The sequence below is a fragment of the Xenopus tropicalis genome, chromosome 1 (genome assembly GCF_000004195.4).
Source record: "Xenopus tropicalis strain Nigerian chromosome 1, UCB_Xtro_10.0, whole genome shotgun sequence".
NCBI classification, from domain to species: Eukaryota; Metazoa; Chordata; class Amphibia; order Anura; family Pipidae; genus Xenopus; species Xenopus tropicalis.
In genome coordinates this window covers 92,277,616-92,301,431 of record NC_030677.2, presented here as the reverse complement: position 1 = coordinate 92,301,431, position 23,816 = coordinate 92,277,616, and the positions used below count along the sequence as shown (strand labels likewise).

At 39.1% G+C, this 23,816-nt stretch overlaps 1 protein-coding gene across 2 annotated transcripts in view; it reads right to left on the bottom strand.

The window, feature by feature from the left end:
* timm44 (translocase of inner mitochondrial membrane 44 homolog) overlaps positions 1-23,816 on the bottom strand; it is a 59,148-nt gene that overhangs the window by 16,641 nt on the left and 18,691 nt on the right. For both annotated transcript variants that reach the window (XM_012956167.3, NM_001126923.1), the window contains exons 6-8: positions 23,108-23,247; positions 19,868-19,953; positions 12,428-12,520 (exon numbers count right to left, since the gene is read on the bottom strand). In XM_012956167.3, the coding sequence (XP_012811621.2) occupies positions 12,428-12,520; positions 19,868-19,953; positions 23,108-23,247 (319 nt within the window). The remainder of the gene's footprint in view (positions 1-12,427; positions 12,521-19,867; positions 19,954-23,107; positions 23,248-23,816) is intronic.

Below are 23,816 nucleotides of genomic sequence, written 5' to 3'. Positions count from 1 at the left end.
AAGAAGGCAAAAACCCCAACATGCGTCCAATTTGCCTCAAAAGGGAAAAAAATCCTTTCCGACTTAAAGATGGTAATTGGTCCAGTCCCTGTATCAACTTTGTTCTTAGTATTAATTTCAGTAACCCTGTATTTTTGTATAACTAGCTAAAAATGCATACAACCATTTCTTGGAGCTAATATCCACAACTGCAAAATTACAAATTCTTTATCACTAATATCTTCCATATTATACTGTAATGTCACCCACTGTGACCTACAGCACTTACATTTGCCCAATTGTGTCTGTTAGTTACCCCTCCCATATAGATTGTAAGCTCTACGGGCCAGGGACCTCCTTCATCTTGTGTTTCTGACTCTTATTGCAACTGCACCTTGTATTTATTTGTATTTATTGTTGTACTTTGTATTTATCCATTATCTTTAACCCCCTGTCTGTATTAATGAATTCTACTGTATAGCGCTGCGTACATAAGTAGAGCTTTATAAATAAAGATATACATACATACATACATACATATGTTTACTGATTTAGTCACCTAAAACAACATTCCCCTCCAATGAATCAGTATCACCTGTAATACAGCCCAAAAAGTTGCTGGCACTTGGTACTGCTGGTTGGCATTGCTTGCTATAGCAATACTTATGATACACAATACTCCTGTACTCCAAATTGTCCTGTTCATCAGGGGTTTGCCTAACTGGCTGGCATATATTTAAATCCCAGGTACCTTGCCTTATCAATACTGAATCTCTGTCAGGAAACATTCCAGATTGCCAGTATGCCCACCTTCGGCTGCAAGTATTTCACATCCTGGATGGATTTAATTGCTTGGCCTGCAGTGTCATCTGACACAATACATTACTTAAAATGCCCACCCCCCAATTTGTTAATGAACAAATTAAAGTGAACCCAATACAGAAGAATGTGGCACCAAGCGAAGAAAAATTCAAAAATTGGCAGTATGAGAACGTAATCACTTTTTAAATAATGGAATTACATCATCTTTCCTCCATAGGTACCATACAAGAAGAAACTAAGAAAATGAAAATAAGTGGTCTGGCTAAAGGCCCTGCTCACATCACTTTTTGTAAATGTAATCACCACTTTACCACAACCTGTGTTAGCTACTTACTGGACAACAGAGTCACATCTGCCAATACAGAGTTACCCGGGGGGGGGGGGGGGGGTTGTGGGAGCACTCCAAGGCTAAGAAAAAATATATAAATACAATGGTGCAACTAATCTGGTCAAATTTGCCACAATCATACAAAATTATGATTATAAAATTGACAAGCCACCATATGGGGTTTACCTTGACGTGGTATGATGGCTCATCAATTTTTTTTGTAACTTACATTTTTTATTAAAAAAAAAATTAACATAACAATCAGCAGGTTGAATTGTCTCTTGTGTTTCAAAAGTCAATTGGATGTCGGAATTTATGTCCAGGCTCATATTTTCATGGTCATAATTAAAGTCAGGTGGTCTTTTGTTGATAATAATGGCAAGTCTTCTTCCAGAGATGAGGGGCTGAACCAGTTGAGGTATCTTTGTCCTAAATTAATTGCTAAACAAGGCTCCAGTTGGATCACACATGGCTCATGTGTTTGATGATTCAAAAACTTTATTGCTGTTTACTCTCTGTTACTTCAGCAAATGAGCTAGTCTAGAGGCTACTAAAACTTGGTTTATCAGAGTTTGTAATGCCTTATGAAGCCCTGGAAATGGCTTACCCAGGAGAAATGTAAGAGAGTACTTTTGAATAGTCCAACTGGAAAGTTAAGTAAGTAAATCTCGGATACTGTCCCAGTAGGGTTGTATTATGGGACATGTCCATAAAATATCTTCTAGTATACCTATGGTTTTTCTGGTGTGTTGTACCAGTACATTATAATTTTTATAGGTGTTCTCTTTGCCTTGTACTTGTCACCATTGTTTTAGCGTTTACCTATATCTAAGTCCACTTTTCATCAGTGATAGGTTGTGTTCTGTCCTCATTCCATTTAGACACATATTTATGATGGGGTGCTTGACAGGAAGTGGTGTGATGAGAAGCTGATATATCTTGGAAATCAATCCTTTTTGAGGTAAACATTGTTTGGCTAAAGCATGGTGGATACAGGATGTGCAGACAGTATGTGCAGAAATGTTTTATAGTATTTATATGGCAACCCATCCAGGCCCGGTCCTTTTCCTCCTGGTATATTCTTTAATGCGTATGCAATTTCTTCAAGGGTGATATATATACTTAAGCTTTGTAACATCTCCTTCTTGTAGTTTAGGTAGAGTAGCTTTGTTCAGGAAGTCAGTTAGAGCTTGATTGGTAATGTTAAGGCTAAGTCCTTAATTGTTTTTTCAATATGCATAAAACTGGTCTCCTGTTTGATCAGGATTATACGTATAATGCCCGTGTGTGTTCTAATAGATGTGATTCTGGTTAGATTATTTTGGTCTCCTGGCTAAGAGTGGGTGTTGTTTATCCCCTTTCTCATAACATTACTGTCTGGTCCATATTATTGCCTTTTCAGTATCTTTCTGTTTAGTTCTGACCTTAATTTCAGTCAGTTTAGGCTTATGAAAGAAATATTTAGTCTCCAATATTTAAAGTTGTTTTTGCATTGAGAGTTGAGGCAAAATGTGTTCCTTTTGTCAACTTGAGGTAAGGGATATTAAGTGTCCCATAATGGTGGCCTTAAAGGCTTCTATAGACTGCAAATGCTCTGGGTTGTGAAGTATGGTTTCATTAAGCCTCCAGTGAGGCTCCCTTGGTAAAGGGAGAGCAAAATGGAGTTGCAAATCAGCTGGTTTAGTTCTTATTGATGGTCTATAAAAAGGTTCCTCATTACCAAAGTATCACACAAAAAAGCATCTCAAGATGGGTAAAAGCAAAGAGCCCCCTCAAGACCTTTGCAACCTTATTGTTGCAAAACATACTGATGGCACTGGTTACAGATGTATTTCTAAGCTTCTGAATGTTCCAGTAAGCATCGTTGGGGCCATAATCCAGAAGTGAAAAGATCATCTCCCCCTAAACCGGCCACGACATGGTGCATCTATGGCCTATATATGCACCCTCACCGCGTTCACCGGGACATTCTTGATAAGAATCTACTGCCATCTACCAAGATGCTGAAGATGAAACTAGGGTGGACATTTCAACAAGACAATGATCCCAAACACACAGCCAAGGAAACTCAACTGGATTCGCAGAAAGAAAATAAAGCTGTGAGAATGGCCCAGTCAATCACCCAACTTGAATCCAATTGAAAATCTATGGAAAGAACTGAAGATCAGAGTCTATAGAAAAGGTCCCCGGTACCTTCAAAATTTGAAGACAATTTGTGTGGAAGAATTGGCCAAAATCAAACTTGAGCAACGCATGCAACTAGTTTCTCCATACAGGAGGCACCTTGAAGTTGTCATTACCAACAAAGGCTTTTCTACCAAGTATTAACTACATTTCAGTAAGTGTGTTCAATACTTATTCCCTGCGTCATTCCACTTTACTACACATAACTTAATTTAAAGACTTATTTGTTTTGTTTCTTTGTATGTGTAGATTACTTGGGTCATTACCGACATCTGGTGTAAATTTCATTTCAGTAGCTACATTTGAAATATATTTACTGAGAAAATGATGAGATGCCTAGCACTGCTAGAAATTTACGTGCATGGTTAGGATTGTGCAAAATGTAGGTTTGACTTTACCATATCACAATCAATCCCCATCTGTAGGGAATTTTATGTATATGCGATTAGCCAAGGTAACTGGTGAAAAGTCATAATAAACTTGTAGCTTATGTCCTTGAAACTCAATGGCTTTGGCCGTCCGAACAGCTAACATTACTGCTTCTTTGCTTTCCTAATAGTGAAACCTGACCACTATGTCTCGTGGAGGTTTGGAGGCAGGTGGCTTTGGGCCTAATAAGCTATGGGCCCTGTCCAGTTTCTAAAAATGTTATATAAAGCTTGTATATATTCCCTTAGTTCAGTGGCCCCCACATTTTCGTGGACTGCCCTTATCTTTCGCATTAGAATGGTATCTTCTTCCTCCAGATTTACTTTGTGTTGCACTAGATCATCTGCGTAATTCTCTAATTTGTCTGTACGTTGCCCAAGTTCAGATATCTTTGTAATTCTCTCACAGCATTTAAAACAGCAGTGGAGCTTAATGGTTGCAGTGAGATCTGTATGGAGTTGTAATAACTAGTCACGTAAAATTTGCGCTGTGACTGGTTGATTTTCTACCTCATCTCCCTTATCAGCAAATATGGCTAACTGACCTGAATGTTCTTGTGTCCCAGAGGGGCTGCAGTCAGCAGAGCAGTAAGGGGAGATGTCTGTGGTGGATTGCCCAGGACAACACAGTGGAATTCAGTTCCATCTTGGATCTCGGCCTATGTTTCGTGTGGCGCAGTTCTCTGAAGGCACAACGACATTGTGGTGTGTTGCTCTTGATGCTTTTTCCTGCGCATTTTGCAGTTCTCTCCTCTCCAGCTATGTACCTGAGCTTAAAGGATCCAAAATCCTTCTGCTAACATTCAACGCCCTTCACTCCTCTGCTCCTCACTACATTTCTTCGATGGTCTCCCTGCGTGTTCCTGGTTGTCTCCTCCACTCCTCTCAGAGCCTACGTCTTTTGACACCATCTACACCCATTGCGCTCTCTCGTCTTAAACCTTTCTATCTTGCTGCTCCTTACCTCTGGAACTCTAACCCTGAATCCCTCTGTAGGGAACACTCACCCACTCTCTTTAAGGAAAAACTCAGCTGTTACCTTCTGGAGCACTAAAACATTATTTTGCCTAGTCCTGCGCTTAAGGGCAAATGCCCATACCTGGTGCATTCTTACCTTCCAGTTTGTGCCTGTATGTTACCCAACCACTTAGATTGTAAGCTCAGTAGGACCTCCTTCCTAGTGTGTCTCATACCACATGGCAATTATTCCCTGTGCATTATATATATATATATTGTATTTATTTATTATATCACTTGTCCTCCCTGTGTGTAATTTTGTAAGATTGCACAGCGCTGCATACCCTTGTATGTATACATACATACATACATCACTAGTAATTATGCTGATTTTTAGGCTATTCGGACACAGGGAGCCAGAGACCTGGCCATGCCCCCGCTTGTCAATTTTATATCATAATTTTTTAAACTAAAAACCCCTGTTTTTGTAAAACTTTCTTAGATATTCAATTACTAGTGAAACAGGGGATCAGGAAAGGGGCATTGATCAACCCCCTTCCTCTTTTTTGTATGCCAATACAGTGTCTGTATCTTCTGACTTTTTTACCTGAGTTTTCAAATGCTTTCCTCTTCATTCCTTTTTTACTTAATTCTGAGTTGAGCCATATAGGGCGATCTTTACTATATTTATACTTTCTTCTTAAAGAATTAATAACAGCAATGATTTAATATTATAAATTACATCCTGTTCTATGTTCCTTTTTATTCATGTTCTATGTTTTTAACTGAAAAATCTAACTTCCCACATTGAACCTAACTGTGAGGTGCTAAATTTGCTTTCCTGAAAATTAGAGTGTTTGCTGACCCAGTATTTTATTTTTTCAACAAACATAAAATAAAAAAATATTATGGCTGCTATTATCCAGGGGTTCTAGAACTTGCACATTTGCGATACATTCTGTATTGGCAGAGAGGATTGGCAGAGATCACTGGATCTATATATTGGATGATAATGATCTATGCAAAAATAGAAAGAAAGGGGAGCACTCACCAGGATAGCCAACCACAAATAGCTTTTCCGTGCTACCACGCTTGATGCCGCCCCCAATAGGGCCAAACATTTCCACAAAGAATTTGTAAAAAAGCGGAGCACAGGATAGCTTATAAAATCATACTTTTATTTCCATCAATTAAAAACAGACCAGAGCATATTCACCCCTTGGCTTAACACGTTTCGTGGTTAAAACACCACTTCCTCAGAAGCCCAAATTGTGACCCGCCCCTTTGGTTGTTTAAATAGCCATAACACACACCCATTACCACTTAGCAATCCACCATTAACCCCTAAAGTGCAAATAAGTGTGTATAAATAGAAAACTTTAGTATATATAAAAACATGAAACCAATAAGTCAACAGGGAAAGAGTCCATGAATAAAAACAAAAACCATACAATAAATCTACATAATATATATATAATAGTTATGACAATAGTCAATAGCAATTGTAGAAATCTAATACATTTTGGAACAATAAAATATATCTTTCATAACTTGTTCCAACTTTATGAACATGGCCATTAGACCCCAGTGCCCAGCCAGAATCCATACCCAGCCCGTATCCAAACATATATGAACTTTAGCAATGAACAATTGTTACAGCATCAAAAAATCATTAATATCAACAAAAACAGGATAGCTCCCATTCCCTGTTAAGACCCCCATACTGCTCTGTTGTTTTCAAGTGATAAATCCAGAAAACCTCTCTCTCTGAGAGCCTTCTATCTACATCTCCTGCCCTAACATTTATCCTGGGTCTATCAATAATCTGGAATGTGACTCTACCCTTACTCTCATGAATCTCAATGAAATGTTTAGCTATAGCTGATCTGGTATCATTTCTCTCCACAGCTGATAAATGCTCTAAGATCCTTGTCCCAGCCTTATGAATTGTTTTCCCTACATATTGGGCGCCACACTCACATGTAGCAAGATAAATGACACCTTTTGACTGACAGTTAAAATATTGGGGAATACTAAACGTATGCCCTGTATATGCACATATAAATTCCTTTGATAATTTCATTGCTCCACAAGCCTTGCACCTCTTTCTACCGCATTTGTATGTGCCCTTGTGGCGCAACCAAGCCACTTCTTGATCTCTATTCTTTGTGGAATACAAACTCCTGGACACCCAGGAGGCCACATTTCTGGCCCTCCTAAATGTAAAGCAGGGAGTTTTATCAAGTATTTTTTGCAACACCAGGTCCTGCATCAATATGCCCCAGTATTTAGTCACACTCCTCTGGATGTCATACACCCCATGACCATAGGTAGTACAAAACCTAAGTTTCTTAGTTGATCCCCGTCTACGTGCCCCATCTGTTCCAGTGGGATGTAGTAAGTTTGTCCTATCGGTGGCCACGGCTCTATCATAGGCCATTTTTATCACCTCCGTATCATACCCCCGTTGGACAAGCCTATCCCACAATTGCATAGCTTGTTGCTGAAAGGCATCCCAGGAGGAGCAAATTTGCCCCACCAGGATGCCTCTAATGCAAGCCCTTGGGTGGCCACTTTTGGCATGCAAAAGAGTATTCCGCGTAATAGGCTTACGGTACAAATCCGTGGTCACCACACCCTCAGCCGTAGAAAAAGCCACATCCAGAAAGGGAATCACCACCCGGTCAGTATCATAGGTAAATTTGATTCCCTCCACAGCATCATTACAGCATCCACAAAGGAGTGTAGGGAGGAAACATCGCCATCCCATACCCCGATGTAGTCATCGATATAACGATAGAACCGTACTATCTGACCCCGATAGGGATTGGAATCTCCAAAGACGTGGAGCCGCTCCCACCAACCCATAAACCCCAATGATCTATGACATTAATTTGTTACAGCAAGTATATAAAATTGTTTTCTTTAACTGGCCTGGCAATACCCAGTCAATCTGGGGAAATACAAGCCTTTTCTATTTGCAAAATTTACCCTGTTTATAAATCTTTAAAGGACATGTCAACCCCCCAAAAAATTTTGTGCCTAATAAATGCAACTTTCCAATGTGAATTTATTAAAACTTTTAGAGTTTTAAAAGTTATTTGTACAGGTATGGGACCCATTATCCAGAATGCTCGAGACCTGGGGTTTTCTAGATAAGAGGTCTTTCTGTAATTCGGAAAGTCTGCTAAAAACATTATTTAAACAGTAATTAAACCACAAAAGATTGTTTAGCCTCCAATAAGGATGAATTATGTATTAGTTGGGATCAAGTACAAGGTACTGTTTTATTATTACAGAGAAAAAAATCATTTTTAAAAATGTGAATTATTTGATTAAAATGAAGTCTATGGGACATGGCCTTTCCGTAATTCGGAACGTTCTGGATCATGGGTTTCCAGAAAAGAGGTCCGATACCTGTAAATGTAAATGCGATTGAAAGCAGCATTTGCTGAACTCCTGGTTACCATTTAAACTTTGTTGCAAAGGTCAGTCTCCTCAAGCAAGGAGGCTAAAGCCACCAGGACAGAGAATAGAAAAGGACTGGCACTACTTCTAATAGCAATTATATATACAAATAAGTAAAAAACCATTGCAAATGTGTGAATATATATGGAAAAGTTGCTTACATTATTTTTTGGGTTGGCTTGTGCTTTAAGGTTTACTTATTCTTATATTTTTACATAGTTTCTGTTAATTACTTAGAATTTGAATGATGTTTTGTCACTGACTAGCGCATGCTGATTCAGCCAGTATTATCTGACTGTTTGTGAGAATTTGTCTTTTTGATATGATAAATACTTAACACTTAAGGAGATACATCTTTATTTACATGGGTATAACTACATGACTGCACTTCATGTGGCTTTGCAAGTGATGTTTGACATCAATTGGTGGTAATTTATGTGTGTATATTTTGCAAGCTATATCAAGGCTATACTCAAGTACTCGCCTACTTTTGAGCCAAGGATTCATGTCATATCCTTTCTGCACACACCAAGTCACTCAGTTCTTAAGAATTATTTAACCTTGTATCTATTACAACCAGGTAAATTTTCTCGCTTTTTGCCACTTTGCCCCCTGAAGAAGCATGCAGACCACTGAATGAACTTAAGTCTTGCCTGGAGCAAAGCTGGTTTCTGCTAAATTGTTTTTAAATAACTCATCAAATAACTTTCAAACAATTTTATGTTTTTATAAGTGTATATTGGAAAGTTACCTAGAATTATATTTTCTTTCATTTTGCACAAATAAAAACATAAATTACATTTGGGTGGAGTTTCATCTTGTGAAAATGTTACATATTGTTCCATGTAGCAAATCTATACAAAAACAAAGGTAATGGCTAAAGGCAAAATACAGTGGCTTGCAAAAGTATTCGGCCCCCTTGAACTTTTCCACATTTTGTCACATTACAGCCACAAACATGAATCAATTTTATTGGAATTCCATGTGAAAGACCAATACAAAGTGGTGTACACGTGAGAAGTGGAATGAAAATCATACATGATTCAAAACATTTTTTACAAATAAATAACTGCAAAGTGGGGTGTGCGTAATTATTCAGCCCCGAGTCAATACTTTGTAGAACCACCTTTTGCTGCAATTACAGCTGCCAGGCTTTTAGGGTATGTCTCTACCAGCTTTGCACATCTAGAGACTGAAATCCTTGCCCATTCTTCTTTGCAAAACAGCTCCAGCTCAGTCAGATTAGATGGACAGCGTTTGTGAACAGCAATTTTCAGATCTTGCCACAGATTCTCGATTGGATTTAGATCTGGACTTTGACTGGGCCATTCTAACACATGGATATGTTTTGTTTTAAACCATTCCATTGTTGCCCTGGCTTTATGTTTAGGGCCGTTGTCCTGCTGGAAGGTGAACCTCCGCCCCAGTCTCAAGTCTTTTGCAGACTCCAAGAGGTTTTCTTCCAAGATTGCCCTGTATTTGGCTCCATCCATCTTCCCATCAACTCTGACCAGCTTCCCCGTCCCTGCTGAAGAGAAGCACCCCCAGAGCATGATGCTGCCACCACCATATCTGACAGTGGGGATGGTGTGTTCAGAGTGATGTGCAGTGTTAGTTTTCCGCCACACATAGCGTTTTGCATTTTGGCCAAAAAGTTCTATTTTGGTCTTATCTGACCAGAGCACCTTCTTCCACATGTTTGCTGTGTCCCCCACATGGCTTGTGGCAAACTGCAAACGGGACTTCTTATGGTTTTCTGTTAACAATGGCTTTCTTCTTGCCACTCTTCCATAAAGGCCAACTTTGTGCAGTGCTCGTCCAGAGTCCAGAGTCACCATGGGCCTCTTGGCTGCATTTCTGATCAGCGCTCTCCTTGTTCGGCCTGTGAGTTTAGGTGGACGGCCTTGTCTTGGTAGGTTTACAGTTGTGCCATACTCCTTCAATTTCTGAATGATCGCTTGAACAGTGCTCTGTGGGATGTTCAAGGCTTTGGAAATCTTTTTGTAGCCTAAGCTTGCTTTAAATTTCTCAATAACTTTATCCCTGACCTGTCTGGTGTGTTCTTTGGACTTCATGGTGTTGTTGCTCCCAATATTCTCTTAGACAACCTCTGAGGCCGTCACAGAGCAGTTGTATTTGTACTGACATTAGATTACACACAGGTGCACTCTATTTAGTCATTAGCACTCATCAGGCAATGTCTGTGGGCAACTGACTGCACTCAGATCAAAGGGGGCTGAATAATTACGCACACCCCACTTTGCAGTTATTTATTTGTAAAAAATGTTTGGAATCATGTATGATTTTCGTTCCACTTTCACGTGTACACCACTTTGCATTGGTCTTTCATGTGGAATTCCAATAAAATTGATTCATGATTGTGGCTGTAATGTGACAAAATGTGAAAAAGTTCAATGGGGCCGAATACTTTTGCAAGCCACTGTATATTCCAAGTGAGCCAATATTTAAAGTGCAGAGCTTTGCTAGTACAGTACCAAGTATTAAATTATATTTTTAGATGAAAAAATGTAAGGCATCCATATTTGCAAGACAATACAAATTTTATGCTACGAAATTGGTTTACCATCTTATTTCATAAAATTAAACAGTTATTGTCCAGCATATGGATGCCTTACTTTGTTTCTTACTGTGACCCATCTGATTAATTTAGTGTTGATAAATCTACATTTATGCACATACAGCTCATCAACTTATGATGCCTAGATTGTACACAGTAACTAGATGTCAAGCTCATACCAATCTTGTAGGAGTAGGTGATTCAGAGATGATCAATTTGCAAGATAAGGCTTAACACACTGGAAGGACCATAAAGGATAAACATGTGGAAATATATATATGTAGAAAAGATAACATGTAGAAAGATAAACGCTAACATTTTCATAAAAAAGCAAAAAAAAACAAAAACGAGAAAAGGTTACATCGTCACAGAAAATACTTCACTATTCTAGGGGAAGTTAAAGAAAATGTAAAGCCTACATTTCCCTACAATGCAGGGTTGGACTGGGCCGCCGGGACACCGGGAAAAATCCCGGTGGGCCCCGGCTCTAGTGGGCCCCAGCTGCCCAGTCCGACCTTTGCCGGCGCTCCCCCTACTGACTGTTCCTCCCCTGACGCGTTCAATTTATACGCGCTCGGGGAGGACGTCAGGTGGGGGCCATGCGGGGGGGTTAGGGGGGCCCCTGGGGGGGGTTAGGGGACGCAGCTGGGGCACCTGCAGAGCCCCCGGGGCAGGAGCCCCGGTGGGCCCTGCACCCCCCAGTCCTACCCTGCTACAATGTATATAAGTTGAACATATCTCCCCAACCCAAATGGCGTCATTTATACTGCATATATTCCCTCCATTTGCCAGTGCAATCACATTTTGCAAAAAATCTTCAATCTTCAGTGATACTTACATCTGTTCATGCTAAGCTCAAGAGATGAGGTTAAAAGGAAAATAGGAGCAGGCAGCTAGAGCAGAGTTTCTATGGGAACCAGCAATGCCATCTCTTTATTGGCTGCTAGACTGAGTGTGTTTAGTAACCTCAGCGAAGCATGTTCAGTAGCCAATAAAATTCCAGAGGGAGGGGGCCAAGTGGGTTAGAGGAGGAGAAGGAATCATAAGTGATTAAGCGGGATGCTGCAGCCTCATATTTAAAGATTTCAAACAGCCTGTTCACCAATTACATTTGTGTGGGGGGGGGGTTTACATATACTTTAATTAAAGGAATTTGTTACAAAAAGTGGTGACCAGGGCTTATTTATTGCAGATTCCCTCTATTTTTTTTTTTTGGTCATGTGCACAAAAAAATCTTTCTTGGTATGCAAAAATAACCTTGTCATGAGTGTAAAAAGGTGGACAGGCCAGAATAAGAATTGAATTTAGTGTTCTCATTTTCATTAAAAGGAATATTATTAAAATGTACAAATATGTATACCAGATCAAATGTCCCACATTTAATTCTTTCCCCTTATGGGTTGGTAAAAACATCAACAGAACAGCTATAGAGACAGCACAGACAATGGGAAGGCAATAAAGTAGGCAATGGAATTTCCTGCCTAGAAAGGTTTTTCTCAAAGGTAAGACAATGGCGATGATTTAATTTGCATATTTAAAATGAGCATCAGACGAGCTGAAATGTATAGTTTTTTGTCAAAATTTACATTTAACTATGAATAATATTGTTGCCTAATCACTCACTTTGTGATGGCATGCAACTTGTGTAGTGAAAATAAAAGATTATATTTTAAGTCCTTTTACCTATAAGATCGCTCACTTTGTCTGTAATGGTGCGTGACGCTCTAACGAATGCATTATCACTTTCATCATATTTCATCTTCATTTCAAAAAATCCTGTAGTAAACAAAATAATAAGTAAATGACTTTCCTTGGCAATATCATTTTATAAATCATAAAATATAAAATTAAAGTGGTCAAAACTGTCATTTTTTGTAAAATCCTCCTGTATCAGTAGATGGTAATTTCAGCATTTTATTACAGCCAGCATAGAACAAAGCAGTTTGAGATATCACCCACTCAGCAACATATTGTTCTTTGTCCCCTGTTAACAAAAGAGCATTAAGGTGGCCATACACGTGGCGATCTAACGATGTTTCGTACGACCATCGGTCGAACGAAACATCGTAAGATCCGCCACACACCATTCAGGGCTGAATCGGCAGGTAAGGAGGTAAAAACAATAGGATTTCTACCTCCTTCTGCCGATTCAGATCTGAAGGGAGAATTTTGGTCAGGCGCCTTCTATGGCGCCCGATCAAAATTTTCCAACTGGTCCGATCGGTGAGTCGTCCGATATCAGCAGGTTCCTGCGATATCGGTCGACTCGCCGACATACCATACACGCACCGATTATCGTACGAAACGAGGTTTCGTACGATAATATCGGTGCGTGTATGGCCACCTTTAGTCTGTGACTTCCAAACAGCAGTATATACAAGAGAAGCAGCACAGCAAGACAAAGTGCTGCAAAATTAAAAACTACATCCCACCCTAAAATACAGCAAAACAAGCTATCGCACAATACAGAAGGGAATATATTACCATCAGGCAGCTTGTAACACTGCTCACACTCTTCTTGCTGTTGATGATATATATTTCTCTTCTTTAAAGATGGCCTCAAGCTTTCCCACATGCTAGTGCTAATTTAATCTTTTTATTTGATCTCATCTTATTTTATTCCTGCCCCAAAGGTCTTTTAAGCTTCCAGTCAATTTAAATATATGTTCCATTGGTCCTTTGGTCATTTAATAGCCACAATGTTGCCTATTCCCATTTTATTTGTCATCTAGTCTTACTAACATTTCCCCATAATTCTCATCATTTTTATACCATAATTATTTAATTTCACTTCCATATTTATATGCATAAATTCCCAGCCTGCATTTATGCGCCTAACCTGTTTCCATATACACTGCATCATCACGCTGCTGGCAAGATGGTCAGGTACATGGATGGTGTTTGCAACCACTTGGCAAATTGAAGGCAGTTTCTGATAGGATAATCCTGCCTCTCATTGGCTCAACAAAAAGGTATTAATATTATGAACAAAAAGATTAAACTTACTTGATGCATGCCTGATTTAACCTCAACTACTATGTAACTAGTTGCAGGTGCAGTCAATCTTTTCAGAATGCAACATTTGTATTTTGTGTATTCATGTAGAAAGCACAAATTCAAGCAACCATACTGTCTGTATAGTCAATTATACTAGGTACTCTCCTTCAGAAATTCACCAATTCCCCTATTATTATACCTATTAGTATACATAGCAGAACTGTATGGTTGTGGGGCAAGCACAGTCCCGGTACAGAAGAAGACACCTAGGGATATATTTATCATGCTATGTAAAAATTGGAGTGAAGCATTATCGGTGATGTTGCCCAGGGCAACCAATCAGAAATTAGATTTCAACGGTTAGAAAATCAAAGCAAAGCATCTGATTGGCTGCTATGAGCAACATCACCGGTAATGTTTTACTCCACTTTTTACACAGCATGATAAATATACCCCCTAGTGACAGACTGCTCCAAGAAGCCCCCTTAAATTGGGTCACTCCCTAGTGCAGTCAGTGGTTACAGTTCATTTGATCCTTCACAAATACTTAGGGGTATGAAAGTCCCTGCTTCTCCTGGTGTCAAAAGCCAGTTCCTGGTTGGGCTGCACATGTGGGTCCATACTGTGTCCTCAGGTGACATTTCTCATAATTCTTCACATCCACATTATCTGAGACCTTCTAAAAACTGTTTAGAAGCTTCTAAATTTAGGTACGGTTACACCTTGTTATGGTCTTATGCAGAATTTTTATACTGGTCCAAAGTGATAAACATATTAATTTTACACATAAATTGCATTTAATAATTATGTTTTTGGAACCATTTATGCCCTTTCCTGGTAACGCAAATATGCATTGAATTACCAAGAAAAGGGGTCACTGACCCCTGTATCAACTACTTTCTTACTTTCTTGCAAAACAAAACAAGCTGAAGATTTCTGACAATACAATTGATATTATGCAAATGAGAATTTTTATGCAAATAACTTACTTACAACAATCCCTAATCTTAAAGCAACAGTAACCAAACAAATGCAAGTGTTTTAAAGCAATTAAAATAATGTGCTGTTTCTCTAAACTGGTAAAAGTTTGCTGTTTTCTTCAGAAATACTATTTTATGCTAAAAAAAACAAAAAAAAAAAAACAAAAGCTGCACACTGTGTAGTCACGGGGGCAGCCATTCAAGCTAAAAAAGGAGAAAAGGCACAGGTTTACATATTACTATACTTATCAAGTAATAGATAGGCTCTATAGAATTCAATTGTACCATTGTAGGGGTCTTTAAGGGCTCTGGCACACGGGGAGACTAGTCGTCCGTGACAAATCTCCCTTGTCGCGGGCACTAATCTCCACGAAATGCCATCCAACCGGCGAGAATTTAAATCGCCGGGGGGATGGTATACGCAATTTCCCCCGAAAATCCAAGGGGAAATCAAGGCGCTGCGTATATGCCATCCCACCTGCGATTTACATTCTCGCCGGTGGGATGGCATTTCGGGGAGATTAGTCGCCCGCGACAAATCTCCCCAAAATGCCATCCCACCGGTGTGCCACAGCCCTAAGTGAAGTTTAAAATAAGGTAAAAAGTTATAAATTATTGTAATTTTGTTCCTGTTTTTTTTTTTTTTTTGTATTTGCCAGATGTGCGAGGAAGAGGATCTAAGGAATAGCATGGGTTTGCAAATAATTGGGTGAGAATGCGCATTACCCAAGCTGTCTTGGTACACACTGGAGTGTTTAAACTAAGCAAGGGGGGTCATGGGGTCAAAGCATTATAGGGAATTAAGTGTAGGGCAGTGGAATAAGCATGAGGTTAGAGTAAGAGGGCAACATAGTATACCAGTTAAGGAGATACCACTGTTACAAACAAAAAATATAGAGCCAACTACCCATTAAATAATGTAAATATCAGAAGTAGTAACCTCTGTGATTTTTGTGCCCGGATCCCTTGATTTTGGCAGTATAGTAAATAGTAAAGAGGGTTTTGTAAAGATCTACTCAAGGTCACTATCATGCAGCAGGAATGTACCACCTGTCACTATGGGAGCTGTCACATGGTCTCCACTCTCCTGGTGAGAATAGTTTGTTTTGTCTGTTGGTTCCATTTTTTCCTCTGGGTGGTTTTTAAAAACCTTTTGCCTCGGAATTTCTGCACCCTCACAGAACTTTATCCATGCTTTCCTATCCTGTGGATTATTTTGCCTCCTGGGGAATTCTGTTCCCTATTTTCTGCCAAGTTGTACAACTGACCCTGTGGAGTTCAAGATGTGTATTCCATTGGATTGATTGTTGCTTGGACTGTGCCTTGGTTCCATAATTGGTCTCTAGCATTGTCACTGTGCAACATAGATAATATATCAGTCTTTGTAGTGTCTGCACTCTGATGCAAAAAGCTTTTCATCTTGCGCAGCCAAACATAATTATTTAGCAGGAAACGTTGGATCTTTTTCAATAAACATTTTTTATCTTTTCCAACGTCCCTGTGTGTCCAGTAATCTGTTTCTGTATTGTTGCTTTTTGACCAGCACCCAGGGCACTTGATTCTCTGAAGGGTGTGCTCCTTTTGTTCTTGTACAGGGTTTGTCCCTGAGGGAGAGCACTGGTTGTGCTCGAAACGTTGGAATTTTTTCAATAAAAACACTTTTTCTTTTGTATCAAATCCTTGCGTGTGCGGCACTCTTTGTATTATATTTTTGTTTTTGACCTGCACCAAGGGCATTTGGACTTGTATAGGGTGTGCTTCTTCCTGTGTACTAATGCCCTGGGTGCTGGCTAAAATGAAGCAATACATGAACAGAGAGCCGCACACACAAGGACTTAACGATAAAGTGAAAAATTTTTATTCAAAAAAATCCAACGTCCCTACCTCAGTTTGTCCCTGAGGAAGAGTACAGTTAGTACTCGAAACGTTGGATTTTTTTGAATAACATTTTTTCACTTTATCGTTAAGTCCTTGTGCAGCTCTCTGTATATATTATATATATATATATATATATATATAAAGGCTGAGAAAGGCTGGTTATCCAGCCGAAACATCAGTCTTTGTTATGCTGCTACAATAAACTTTTTTGTTTTCATAAGTCCTGTGTGAAGCGGTCCAGGTTCCTCGGTCTATTTATGCATTTACTTTTGGACTGCACCCAGGCAAAAAAGTCTATTGTTTTTCAACAGTGCCTATCTAATGCAGTTTTTTTTACAATATATATATATATATATATATATATATATATATATATATACAGTGGTGTGAAAAACTATTTGCCCCCTTCCTGATTTCTTATTCTTTTGCATGTTTGTCACACTTAATTGTTTCGGCTCATCAAAAACCGTTAACTATTAGTCAAAGATAACATAATTGAACACAAAATGCAGTTTTTAAATGAAGGTTTACGTTATTAAGGGAGAAAAAAAACTCCAAATCTACATGGCCCTGTGTGAAAAAGTGATTGCCCCCCTTGTTAAAAAATAACTTAACTGTGGTTTATCAATTTCAATTTTCAATTTCAATATCAATTTCTGTAGTCACCCCCAGGCCTGATTACTGCCACACCTGTTTCAATCAAGAAATCACTTAAATAGGAGCTACCTGACACAGAGAAGTAGACCAAAAGCACCTCAAAAGCTAGACATCATGCCAAGATCCAAAGAAATTCAGGAACAAATGAGATCAAAAGTAATTGAGATCTATCAGTCTGGTAAAGGTTATAAAGCCATTTCTAAAGCTTTGGGACTCCAGCGAACCACAGTGAGAGCCATTATCCACAAATGGCAAAAACATGGAACAGTGGTGAACCTTCCCAGGAGTGGCCGGCCGACCAAAATTACCCCAAGAGCGCAGAGACAACTCATCCGAGAGGCCACAAAAGACCCCAGGACAACATCTAAAGAACTGCAGGCCTCACTTGCCTCAATTAAGGTCAGTGTTCACGACTCCACCATAAGAAAGAGACTGGGCAAAAACGGCCTGCATGGCAGATTTCCAAGGCGCAAACCACTTTTAAGCAAAAAGAACATTATGGCTCGTCTCAATTTTGCAAAAAACATCTCAATGATTTTGAGAAAATACCTTGTGGACCGACGAGACAAAAGTTGAACTTTTTGGAAGGTGCGTGTCCCGTTACATCTGGCGTAAAAGTAACACAGCATTTCAGAAAAAGAACATCATACCAACAGTAAAATATGGTGGTGGTAGTGTGATGGTCTGGGGTTGTTTTGCTGCTTCAGGACCTGGAAGGCTTGCTGTGATAGATGGAACCATGAATTCTACTGTCTACCAAAAAATCCTGAAGGAGAATGTCCGGCCATCTGTTCGTCAACTCAAGCTGAAGCGATCTTGGGTGCTGCAGCAGGACAATGACCCAAAACACACCAGCAAATCCACCTCTGAATGGCTGAAGAAAAACAAAATGAAGACTTTGGAGTGGCCTAGTCAAAGTCCTGACCTGAATCCTATTGAGATGTTGTGGCATGACCTTAAAAAGGCGGTTCATGCTAGAAAACCCTCAAATAAAGCTGAATTACAACAATTTTGCAAAAATGAGTGGGCCAAAATTCCTCCAGAGCGCTGTAAAAGACTCGTTGCAAGTTATCGCAAACGCTTGATTGCAGTTATTGCTGCTAAGGGTGGCCCAACCAGTTATTAGGTTCAGGGGGCAATTACTTTTTCACACAGGGCCATGTAGGTTTGGATTTTTTTTCTCCCTAAATAATAAAAACCCTCATTTAAAAACTGCATTTTGTGTTCACTTGTGTTATCTTTGACTAATAGTTAAATGTGTTTGATGATCAGAAACATTTTGTGTGACAAACACGCAAAAGAATAAGAAATCAGGAAGGGGGCAAATAGTTTTTCACACCACTGTATGTATATATATATATATATATATATATATATATATATATATATATATATATATATACACACACACATACAGTGGCTTGCAAAAGTATTCGGCCCCCTTGAACTTTTCCACATTTTGTCACATTGCAGCCACAAACATGAATCAATTTTATTGGAATTCCACGTGAAAGACCAATACAAAGTGGTGTACACGTGAGAAGTGGAACAAAAATCATACATGATTCCAAACATTTTTTACAAATAAATAACTGCAAAGTGGGGTGTGCGTAATTATTCAGTCCCCTTTGGTCTGAGTGCAGTCAGTTGCCCATAGACATTGCCTGATAAGTGCTAATGACTAAATAGAGTGCACCTGTGTGTAATCTAATGTAAACCTACCAAGACAAGGCCGTCCACCTAAACTCACAGGCTGAACAAGGAGAGCGCTGATCAGAAATGCAGCCAAGAGGCCCATGGTGACTCTGGACGAGCTGCAGAGATCTACAGCTCAGGTGGGGGAATCTGTCCATAGGACAACTATTAGTCGTGCACTGCACAAAGTTGGCCTTTATGGAAGAGTGGCAAGAAGAAAGCCATTGTTAACAGAAAACCATAAGAAGTCCCGTTTGCAGTTTGCCACAAGCCATGTGGGGGACACAGCAAACATGTGGAAGAAGGTGCTCTGGTCAAAATGGAACTTTTTGGCCAAAATGCAAAGCTGGTAGAGACATATCCTAAAAGACTGGCCGCTGTAATTGCAGCAAAAGGTGGTTCTACAAAGTATTGACTCAGGGGGCTGAATAATTATGCACACCCCACTTTGCAGTTATTTATTTGTAAAAAATGTTTGGAATCATGTATGATTTTCGTTCCACTTCTCACGTGTACACCACTTTGTATTGGTCTTTCACGTGGAATTCCAATAAAATTGATTCATGTTTGTGGCTGTAATGTGACAAAATGTGGAAAAGTTCAAGGGGGCCGAATACTTTTGCAAGCCACTGTATATATATATATATATATATATCCACGAAGCACAGCACTCAACAGGTCTCATGCAAACAAAGATACTTTTTTTTAAATTTAATTTACAAACCCGACGTTTCAGTAACTTCCGGGAAAAAAAAATATGCACACATATATATTTTTATATATTATATATCACACACATGTACATTGTTTTTTAAATATAATGCAAAACGTGTATAATGCTTCTTTATCGTCTCCCTTCTAAATAAGGTGAACAGAATGGAAGATAAAAATAAGTATAATGACCTTTCTTACTTACTATTAAATACCATATTGTTGTCTTTGAAATCTTTCCACTGCTGATACCATTTGGAATCCTTATGCAAAACCATACCCATTGCTTCCCTGTAATATTAAAAAAAAAAAGTGTAAAATTTGTAAATGTTAAAGAAATACAAGCACATGCAAAAGAGTAGAACTCTATTTAATCTTCAAAAATTGTACAAGAAATATTACTGGAAACTCAATTGTTTCCTTTTTATAAGAATACTAGTTCAGTGCAGAAAGAGGAGACATGCAGAGAATCAAGACTCATTCTTGAACATGTTCAAATGTGGTACTGAATTTTTCTGCTACCTTTTTTTAATAGTGCTATCATGCTCCATTTAGCTAGCAATCTTCTCCTCATTTTTAAAAAACTTAAGTATTAACTTTTCTGTTATTGTTTCCATTGCCCTCCACATAGGTCTCTATCAAAGGGGAAGGTAATATTTATATTAACTTGTACTTTTAGTACATTAAAAGTTTTATTCTTAAACTAACAAATGTATTTTTTTAGTTGTAACATTGGTGTGTAGGCAGCCATCTCAGTATATTGTGTCTGAATCTGAGCTTTCAGAAAGAGCCAGCACTACACATTAGAACTGTTTTCAGGTAAGCTATGTCCCAGTCCCAAGCCGGACTTTGATCTTACTATTGAGTGTTATTCTGATATCTACTGGGAGCTGCTATCATGTTACCTTCCCATTGTTCTGCTGTTTGGCTGCTGGGAAGGGGGTGATATCACTTCAACTTGCAGCTCAGCAGTAAAGTATGGCATCCTGGGAAATGAAGAATATGGCTAGCCCCACATGAAATTTCAAAATTAAATATAAAAAAATCTGTTTGTGTTTTTAAATAATGGATTACAATGCATGATTCTGCTGGAGAAGCTCAATTAACTGATGCATTTTAAAAAAAACATGTTTTCCCATGACAGTATTCCATTAAGTAAATGCTGCAAATTTTTAAGAAACAAGGTGTTTGGCCTCCATATAAAAACATTTTTATGACACACCTTGAATAGTGAATACAATATTACAGAATTAATTTATGGGTGGAGCAATAAGGGTAAACTACAATATGGGGATTCTTGTCCTCTTTTGGATTCAGGTTACTCTTTGATGGCCATCATTTGTATAGGTTCATAACAAGGTTATAAGCACAGGTATATCTAATCTAATTTAAGGAATGCATGGTAACTGCGGTTTAGCAGTTAAGGTATCTTTCCGTAATATAGATCTCTACTCCATAAGTCTTTTTGCTTAAAAACACTTAATAAACCCAATACCTTTTTAAATATTGGAATTACATCAGCTTTACATAGGTGCCATACCAGATAGATAAAATACTCAAGGGTGTATTTCATCAGGCTCTGGTGCCTTGTTCACATTGATTTTGAGAAAACCTTTATGTACCATATCCTGGTTCAGGGATTTGTGACACTAATGAGTAGGTCTTAAACTTCTTAAGAAAATAACTGATTACCGTATTTTTCGTCATATAAGACGCACTTTTTCTTCCCCAAGACTGGGGGGAAAAAGTTGGTGCGTCTTATACGGCGAACTGCGTCTTCCTCTATGTGCCGTGGCTCTCTGACGCGTCCTCGCTTTTATAAGGTTGCGCCCGTGTGTACTGACAGGGCTCAACCTTATAAAAGCACAGAAGCAGCTGGGAGCCACGGCACAGAGAGGAAGACATCACGGGAGCCGGAGGCCGCTGTGGGGAGGTTAGGGGGAAATGGAAGGTGCTTGGGGGCCCTGGGAGAAGCTGAAGAATGCTGGGGGTGCCGTGGGGGAGCTGGAGGATGCTTGGAGGCCCTGGGGGACGCTGAAGGATACTTGGGGGGGGGCCTAGGGGAAGCTGAAGGATACTTGGGGGGGGCCCTGGGGGAAGCTTAAGGATGCTTGGGGGGGCCCTGGGGGAAGCCTCATTATGTGCAAGCCCAGAGACAATTAACTTTATACATTTGATATAAAATATTTTACTACAGTATTTGGTTCACAATCTTTTTTTTCTAGATTTTCCTCCTTTAAAATTGGGTGCGTCTTATATTCCGGAGCGTCTTATAGGGCGAAAAATACGGTAACTGATTATGTATCCTTTATAACCAAATAATTTCCATTATTTAATGGAGCCACATTATCAACCTGAATCTTTCTACTATTATTATAGCTCAACTTAGTACAATGGTACTGCAGGCAAATTAAGTGTGAAAGTGATTTATAACACCAAAATTGTTGGTATCCCAAAAAGAAATCAGCTGTAATTAATCATAAAACATATGTCAAATACAAGAGCACCCTCAACATAAAGTACAGGTACGGGACCGGTTATCCAGAATGCTTGGGACCTGGGGTTTTCCGGATAAGAGATCTTTTGTAATTTGGATCTCCATAACTTAAAGGGGACATATAGGATAAATAGGAAAACCCCTAATTTTGTAGGCAATTATGAATAATATACGGTGCTGGTTTTACTTTGGGCTAAACATTAATCCTATCTGTAACAATGGCCCCTTTATTGGAGCTCCCTATAAATCCTATCACTTCTCTGTCCGAGTTTGTAATGAAGAGTGGGCGTGTCCTAACGGTCCCTGCCAGACGCACAGTAGGAGGGGGATAGCCAATCACAGCCCTGTACTCACACAAGGAAAGACAGGCTTCAGTTCCCTATCAGGTCAGCCTAGCTGCTGATTGGTTCCTATCTTACAGTGCAGTGTACGGAGGGCCGCCGGCTCCCCAGCACATCCAGAGAATTCAGCCAGCAGGGAGTGGAACAAATGGGCGGGGCTAGTGGGGTTTTGGTGCAATTTCTCATTAAATCAGTCTGAAATACAACTTTTTTTAAGGACATTCCTTCTATATCTAGGAGTATAATTCACTGGTACATTCTTAATTGTTATAGGATATGTCTCCTTTAAGTCTGCTAAAAATCATTCAAATATTGAATAAACCCAATAAGCTTGTTTTGCCTCCAATAAGGATTAATGATATCTTAGTTAGTATCAAGTACAAAGTACTGTTTCATTATGGGGAAAAAGAGAATCATTTTTAAAAATTTATTTGCTTATAATGGAGTCTATGGGAGATGGCCTTTCCGCAATTCGAAACTTTCTGGATAACAGGTTTCCAGATAAGGGATCCCATACCTGTACTGCAAAGATTACAATTAAGGATTATAAAACAAAAACCAGCAAACAAAACAATTTCACATAAATACAATTTCATTCAATACATACTCATTAGCTTCAAAGATTTTTTCTTCTTTGGTTCTGTCACCTGAAAATTCACTCCTTTTCCTCAATCTGGAAGGAGGACGGTAAGGCCCTGTTTGGCCCAAAACACTTTCATCAAATTCCTTCTTTACAGTCTCCACACCCTTCAGAGAAAATATTTACATACATTAAGGTAGAGTAAAATAAAAAAATGATAAATAACAAAGGAATATAATAACAAATTAAAATACCAAAGCTACAGCATAGAAGACTATGCGCTCTGTTAAGCAATGACTCAAACAACCCATTAGAACAAAGGAATGCCCACCCTTTCATTTTGATTGCTATACCATTAATATGCAGTGGGGAGCTCCAGTGGTGAAAAAAGCACTCCTACAGAAATACCACATGGGGCGAATTCTCAGCCTGCGTCCCATCCCTAGGTTTTGCACTTAATTCTGCCAAGTGTGCCTGCACGCAGGCTGGCACAATGGTTTCAGATGAAGGCAAAACAATCAGCTTTTTGAACCATATGGGCCTGTGGATAATTGCAGAATCCTTCAAGTGTGGCAGTGGCCACAGAGATTTTTATCACACGGTTAAATCTGGGGTACCATGAGCGACAAATCTACCAGGATGGTGTTGATATTGTTTAACCCCTGAACTATATGCACAGTTACATTTGCTACCATCTTAGGAAAAAAAATTTTCACAACTGTAATAATGCATAGGC